This window comes from Saccopteryx leptura, unplaced genomic scaffold, assembly GCF_036850995.1.
Source record: "Saccopteryx leptura isolate mSacLep1 unplaced genomic scaffold, mSacLep1_pri_phased_curated manual_scaffold_15, whole genome shotgun sequence".
NCBI lineage: Eukaryota > Metazoa > Chordata > Mammalia > Chiroptera > Emballonuridae > Saccopteryx > Saccopteryx leptura.
In genome coordinates this window covers 2,838,572-2,846,405 of record NW_027095697.1, presented here as the reverse complement: position 1 = coordinate 2,846,405, position 7,834 = coordinate 2,838,572, and the positions used below count along the sequence as shown (strand labels likewise).

The 7,834-nt window shown below is 51.1% G+C and overlaps 1 protein-coding gene across 1 annotated transcript; it reads right to left on the bottom strand.

The window, feature by feature from the left end:
• Window positions 1-304: 304 nt before the first annotated feature.
• LOC136386822 (uncharacterized) lies at window positions 305-5,420 on the bottom strand. Its single transcript, XM_066357959.1, is given in 3 exon segments — window positions 305-1,026; window positions 2,281-4,730; window positions 4,775-5,420. Coding segments are annotated over 3 exon segments (2,847 nt in total). The 5' UTR covers window positions 5,102-5,420; the 3' UTR covers window positions 305-956.
• Window positions 5,421-7,834: the final 2,414 nt, after the last annotated feature.

The window sequence follows — 7,834 nt, the reverse complement described above, 5'->3', positions numbered from 1 at the left end:
GCGGCGGACACGCAGCTTGAGGAGATTATCTGTTTTCTCCACTGTCCACTGGTCATCAGGAGCAGGAGCAGGCTTGAGGTGTGAAGTATGGATCCAAGCAGCGATGCCATCGACTTTTACAGTGGTGGGTGTGATGAGGAGGACCTGGTAGGGTCCCTTCCAGTGGGGTTCGAGTGTTTGGTGTTGGTGTCTCCGGACATAGACGAAGTCCCCAACCTGGTAGCGATGCGGGGTCCCATCTCCTGCCGGCTGGTAAAGGTCAGACAACTGCTTCCATAGGCAATGTTGCACTCTGGCCAGGGCCTGTAACCTAACAGACAAGGGGGTATTCGGGATATTTATGTCAGAGAGGGATAAATCCCGAATAGGCAGAGGGGTTCCAAAAAGTATTTCAAAGGGAGTTAGGTTAGTTTTAGCGGAAGGGGTATTCCGAGCCCGGAAAAGAGCGTATGGTAGGAGCATTACCCAATCTCTATGGCCAGTCTCTATGACTAATTTAGTTAAGGTCTCTTTAATTGTTCTATTCATTCTCTCTACCTGTCCTGAACTTTGGGGTCTATAAGCACAATGTAGTTTCCAATTAATTCCCAATATTTTGGCTACCCCCTGGCTTACCTGGGCCACAAACGCCAGTCCGTTATCAGACCCTATTACCTTTGGAAGGCCAAATCTAGGAAAGATTTCTTCCATAATCTTCTTAATTACCACCGCCGCCATCTCATGTTTGGTAGGGAAGGCTTCTACCCATCCTGAAAAGGTGTCTACAAAAACTAAGAGATACCTTAGTCCATACTTGGCAGGTTTTACCTCAGTGAAGTCTACTTCCCAATATTGGCCTGGTCTGGTGCCTCGGAGACGGGTTCCTCTGGTTCCTTTGGCTGGGTAGGCATTTACCATCTGGCAGGCCTTACAAGCTTTGACTACTTCCTTTGCCATTTGCCTCTTCTCGGGGGTGGTCAATGTTTTATCATCCTGAAGCAGTTGTACCAGTTTGTCAGTCCCAAGGTGGGTGAGATGGTGGGCCATCTGGAGGAACGTCCGAGCATCCTCAGGTTCCTTTAAGTGGGTCAGGGTGGGGGATGGCTCTGCTTCTATAGTGAGGATGTTGGAGGCAGTCCTCATGGCTACCTCTCGAGCCTCCTCATCCGCCTTCCTGTTGCCTTTGGCTACTGGGTCTTGCCCTTTCTGGTGCCCAGGGCAATGGACAATGGCCAGCTCCCGTGGGAGCATGACAGCATCTAAGAGGGCTAGGATTTCTTGTTTGTGCTTAATGTCTTTACCTGCTGATGTGAGCAGGCCCCTTTCTTTGTAAATTGCCCCATGCACATGTGCAGTGGCAAATGCATACCTGCTGTCTGTGTAGACGGTGGCCTGTTTACCACTAGCCAGTTCTAAGGCCTTTGTTAGAGCTATTAGTTCTGCCTTTTGGGCTGAGGTTCCTGGGGCAAGTCTCTCTGACCAGATTACTTTTTCCTTGTCTACCACCGCAGCCCCAGCTCTGCGTTCTCCTTCATACAGAAAACTGCTTCCATCAGTGTACCAAATTAAGTCAGATTGTGGCAATGGTGTGTCCCGTAAGTCTTTCCAGATCCCAGCCTCCTCGGCTAGGATATCCCTGCACTGATGGTGGACAGTTCCCCCCTCTTTCCTGGGTAGCAGGGTGGCTGGGTTCAAAACAGTTGGAGAGCCAAAGGTGATCCTGTCTTTATCTAACAGGAGGCTTTGGTAATGAGTAATGCGGGCATTGGTTAGCCAGCGGTCTGGAGGTTGTCTGATTATGCTTTCCAGGGCATGGGGGGCAACAACAGTCAATTTCTGGCCCAGAGTCAGTTTGTCGGCATCTTTGACCAGGAGGGCCACAGCTGCGATCACCCGTAGGCATCCCGGCCACCCTTTTGCGACTGCGTCCAACCTCTTAGAGAGATAAGCCACCGGCCGTTTCCAGGGTCCCAGAGACTGAGTCAATACTCCTTTAGCTATCCCTTCCTTCTCGTCTACATAGAGAGTGAATGGCTTCTCTATGTTGGGGAGTGCTAAGGCCGGGGCTGACAACAGTGCCCTCTTGATTTGGTCAAAGGCCTTTTGCTGTTCATCTCCCCAGGTATACTCAGTTCCATCCTTTAACAAGGGGTACAGAGGGGCGGCTAGTGCGGCAAAGCCTGGGTATCCATAGTCTGCAAAAACCTGCTGTGCCCAAGAACTCCCTGAGGCCCTTCTGATTTTTCGGAGGCGGGATTTGAGTAACAGTCTTTTTCCTGGCCTCAGTTAGCCATCTCTTACCGTCTCGGAGAGAGTAGCCCAGGAAGGTGACTTCGGGTTGGCAGATCTGGGCCTTTTTGGCGGATGCCCTGGTATCCCAGTTTGGCCAGTTCGACAAGCAGTTTCTCAGTTCCCTGTTTGCACTGCTCTATGGTGGCGGCTGCAAGTAACAGATCATCAACATACTGCAACAGAGTTACCTCAGGGGTGGAGGCTCGGTAGGCACTCAAGTCCTGGTGCAGCGCTTCGTCAAAGATGGTGGGAGAGTTCTTGAAGCCCTGGGGTAGCCGCGTCCAGGTGAGCTGTCCGCTGAGTCCGTTCTCAGGGTCAGTCCATTCAAAAGCAAACAGGGGTTGGCTGTCCTCATGCAGGTGCAAGCAGAAGAAGGCATCTTTCAGGTCCAGTACTGTATACCACTTCCTGTCAGGACTGAGGGTACTGAGGAGGTTGTAAGTGTTTGGGACCGTTGGATGTATGTCCATTACCCGACTGTTAACCTCTCTCAAATCCTGGACTGGTCTATAGTCCCCTGTCCCTGGTTTCTTCACTGGTAGCAGGGGGGTGTTCCACCCTGATTGACAAGGCCTCAGGATCCCTTGTCCTAGCAGCCTCTGGATGTGAGGTCTAATGCCTTCCCGGGCCTCTTTACTCATGTAGTATTGTTTGACCCTTATGGGGGTGGCGGAGGGCTTTAAGTATACTACCACCGGAGGCCTTTGTACTGCCAATCCTGGCCCTGCCGTTTCTGCCCAGGCCTCTGGGAAGCTCTGAAGCCACCTGTCTTCTGTTGAATGGGGTCTGGGGGCAGGGGTCTCATACAGTTTATACTCATCTTCAGCAGACAAGGTCAGCATGGTCACAACAGGCTGACTGACAAGAGGGTTACTGAATCTTACTTCTGGTCCCTGAGGTTTGAAATCAATACTCGCCCCCAACTTGGTAAGCAAATCCCTCCCCAGCAGTGGGGCAGGGCATTCTGGTATGACCAGAAAGGAGTGCTGTACTTTTCCCCTCCCCAGGTCCATTGTCCTTTTAGTTGTCCATGACCTATGCTGGCATCCATTTGCCCCCTGGACCAAGGATTTTTTGTTTGAGAGGGGACCCAGCGGGCTCTGCAAGGCAAAGTAAACTGCTCCAGTATCTACCTCAAAGTCGATTGGTGTCCCCTCCACATTGAATGTTACCCTGAGTTCGGGGAGGGGGTCCGAACCCCGACACCCCTAATCTCCTAGGGCAAGGATTTCCTCAGTCTTATTTTTCTTCTTCTTAGGGCAATCCCTGACCCAGTGTCCTTCTTCTTTACAGTAGGCACACTGGTTAGGTCCTAATTTTGGTTTTTGGTTTGGGCCCGAGGTACTATGCTTTCCTCTTCTATCTTGTTTCCCTACTACGGTAGCCAAAATCTTCGTTAACTCTTTGTTTCTCCGTTTATCTTGCTTACTTTCCTGCTCCTCATGTTCTTTTTCTAATCTTTGCTCCTTTTCCTCTGCTGTCTCTCTTTTATAGTATACCTTATCAGCTTCCTTGACTAAATCTCTCAGAGCCATGTCCTGTAACCCATCCATCCTCTGGAGTTTCCTCCGAATATCAGTAGCTGACTGTCCTATAAAAGCCATAGCCAGTGCCCCTTTCTGATCTTCAGACTCAGGGTCAAAAGGGGTGTACCTCCTATAGGCTTCTATTAGTCTCTCTAGGAATCTGGATGGGGATTCCTCTGGCCCTTGAATTACTTCTCTTACCTTAGCCAAATTAGTGGGGCATCTCGCCGCCGCTCGGAGACCCATCATCAGAGTCTGGCGATAGAGTAAGAGTCGCTGCCTACCTTCAGGCATATTAGGGTCCCAGTTAGGCCACCTCAGGGGAAAAGCCTCATCTATAAGGTTGGGGAGTTGAGTAGGACGACCATCAGGTCCAGGAACCAATTTCCTGGCCTCGAGGAGAATTCGGTCTCTTTCTTCTGAGGTGAAGAGGATACCTAAAAGCTGCTGGCAGTCATCCCAAGTGGGCTGATGGGAAAACATAAGAGACTCGAGAAGGTCAGTAAGTTTGACAGGGTCCTCTGAAAAAGGCGGATTATTGTTTTTCCAATTGTATAGATCTGAGGAGGAGAAGGGCCAATACTGAAGCGCCGGCATGTTCCCCCCTTGGCCGTCAGGGACAGGGGGTCTGAAAGGTTGAAGGGGCAGGGTGACGGCCACGTCATCTGGGGTTTGTGCTCTCCGGCTCCGGGTACCTTGGGCTGGACCCTCCACTGATGGTCCCCGTTCGTCCTGATGTGGGGCCCCAAGCTGGGGACCAGCAGCGCTGGCAGGGACATCCCTGGGATAGGGAGGCGGGAGTCCTGAATCAAAAAGAATAAGGTCAGTTTGAGATTCAGGGAGAACAGAGGAGGGAAGGGGAGGATACAGGGATGAAGCAGGCGCCGTTGGCTCGGAGGTTTGAGTGGAAGCATAGAGCAGATGTCTGGATGAGTTAGAGCAGGTCTAGGAGGGCCCGGAGTGGTGGAGAGGGTTATTGGAAGGGAGGGTGTAGGGGGAGGAAGGAAAGGTTGGACCCAAGGAGGAGGGTCGTCGGCCAGGTCCTCCCAAACCTAAATATAAGGCTGTTGATCCGGATGGCCATGAGGTCCTGGATTGAAGACAACTGCTTTAACCGCCTTTATGGTGTCTTTGTGGAAGGTTCCAGTGGTCGGCCAACCTACTCCGAAGGTGGGCCACTCAGAGGTACAGAAAGTTTGCCACTTGCGCTTCTTAACAAGAAGAGACAGATTATGAGCTCGGGCATTAACCTCAGACCAATGAGACAGAGTCAGGGACAGTGGGGTGGAAGCTCCTTGTCCCATTTCAAACCCAAAAAGACAATAACACACAAATAAGACAATAACCAGGACAATCACAAAGACGAATAGACTAAGCCGGCTGCGCCGTGAACGGCAAAATGAAACTAAAAATAAACCTAGCGGTCCGGACCAACGAGCTCGGTTGGAAACTGGCAACAAATCTACAGATTCTGTCTGAGACAGCAGATGGACTTCCAAGCATCCTTGGTCGTCCTCACACTCCAGGGCGTCCCCCGGAGTCGTGGCCTGCCACCACCTGACACGTCTGTCGGTCGCAGCCAGGAGGGACTCACGTCCCTGCCTGACAGCCACCGCCAGTTTCACTCACCAAGCGTCAGGCGTGCGTCTCGTGGTCTGCGAGGAAGCGGGATCTCGGTGGGACCTCCAAATGTTGACCGAGGGTGCACCACGAAGACTCTAGACCCAAGTGTGTGGATAAAACAGAAGAAAAAGTTTATTACACTCGCGAGCGGGCCCAAGGCAAGAAGATGGCCAAGAGCCCCGAACAATCTTCAGCAAGCAAGTTTTATACATTATCTCAAGTAGGGGAGGAGACACCCAGGAATTCAGGAGTCATGAGATAGGGGAGTTGCAAGGGCTCTCAGGGTGATTGCCCCAGGTACTTGCGGAAGAGCAAGCACCTATGATTATATCGGGGCGAGGCAGGCCAGTTCTTGTTCTGCAAGCCAAAATTAGCCAAGCAAAGGACAGATGGAATTTTCTATTTTTACTGTTACACTAGCTCTAAGCAAATTTCTCAGTGGTTTATGGTAGGGAGCGGTCAATTCCTGCTTTCTTTAATTTTAGACAAAAGGTCAAGCAGAATTTTTCCACTCATGGTTACACATTGTGGGTGCTTATTGGCCTTTGTTCTGTGCACTCACTGCCTGCCGTTATGACCCGCCCTCAGTCCAGGCTCATGACAATCCAAAGTGTCTGCATACATTGCAGTTGTCCCTGGGGCCACCATTCGACCTGGGTGAGAAACACGTGTTCAAAGATCATTCTGGAACCTGAATGATTGGCCTGGGAATGTAGAAACCACACCCTATTAATGCAGTGAGTTAAACTCTGAGAATTGAGGAGTAATCTAGAATGTTATCCATTGATGATTACATAGGGTCACAGTGCTTTCTGTGCTGTTCTTCATGTCTCAGTGTACTGTTATAGGGGAAATATTTGCTCACATTCTGGGGTTTATAGTGCAGACATGTTGAATAAGTCAAGCTCTGGAATGATCATGTCTTCTGTTTGGTTGAATGTGAAACCTCCCCATCAACTTCCCCAATGGCCAGGTGAGATAGGGAGCAAGGAAAAGGTGTAGGGCTCTGAGGAAGCTCGGTTTCCCCAGGTAGCCTGCTAGGAGCAGGTACTTATTGTCCTCCAGTCCCCCCCATTGTGGACCTGGTGAGTGCATGGGGTGGAACAAGAGGGGAAGATGAGGAAATCCAGTCTGTAGCAGAATAGCTGTTCTTCCAGCTGTTTTGTACACTTTAGGTGTGCTCTCTCTTAGTAGATATGGGCTCTATTTCTGTTCACATATCAGAATCCAAATGTGAAGTGAGCAGTGTGGTTCAGGGGATACTAGGTAAGTGGAGGGGATGAGGTGAGAGAGAGTGGGGAACAGCTACAGGCAGCTTGTGAGGATCCAAAAAGGGTACCCAGACTATTTCTGAGGTACATGCCTCATGTCCCAAATTAGATGAACTATTCCATGGGACCACTTTTTGTGAGCCTACCTATAGATGCAAAGCAGATTCAGAAACACACTGTTGTGGTCCCAGTTTATTGAGCATGGCGAGGTCCAATCTCACAGGCTTCCAGGCAGCAGAGCCATGTCCAGAGCCTAGGTGCATGTTCCAAGCTCCAGAAAGGAGAACTTTTATAAGCTATAGGAGAAAGACCCTGAGAGGTTTGTTCTCTGGATCCACATGTCTGACATCTGGTGTCCTGGGGTGAGGAGTGAGGTGACACCTGGAGGCAGATTTTCTATCCTGATTCCCAGCAACCATGGAGGAGAAGAGGGGACATCTGGAGAAGGAGGCAGCTGACCTTGTGGCGAGTTTTTCATGAGGCTTGAGGTCAGTGTGTGAGGGCAGAGCAGATGTTTTAGCTAAGGGAAGAGGAGAGACCCAGAGATGAATATTTATCTCCTCTGCATGTATCTCTTGGAGGGGGTCATGGGAAAACTGGAAGGAGAGACTGGCCAGTGAATTCTCCCTCCTTGCTCAGGCCAGGGTGTGAAGAGCACAGTGAGTCTTCAGTTCACTGGCCAGGAAAGACCTTGAGCAGGATTCTGCATCCCAGCTGCAGTAGCTTGTGTGGTGAAAGTGGTCATCTGGGGCTGAATTTCCACCCCTGCTTTAGCCAGAATGATGGGCAGGAGAGGTTTCTGTAGGAAGGGGCCAGGAGAGGCCTGGAGGAGAATTGTTTCTCCAGACTCCAGCCCAGCATCTCATGGGCAGCTGGAGCCTCCAGAAAACAGGTGAGGAGAGACCTGGAGCCACTTCTTTCTTCCTGGCTCCAGCAGGTCTGTGCTGGGCAGAGGGTGTCCTGAGGTCAAGAGCAAGGAGAGACCTGGATTTGGCTTCTCACCAGCCTGTGAGAGGTAGTGGGGTATCTGGGGTGAGGGGTGCACTTCAGCCAGCATGAGTCTGGCCAGGCCACTGCCGGGCAGCCCTGCCCCAGCTGCTCAGCTCAGGTCAGGGCTCACTGGTCCTGAAGCCACTCCCAGTC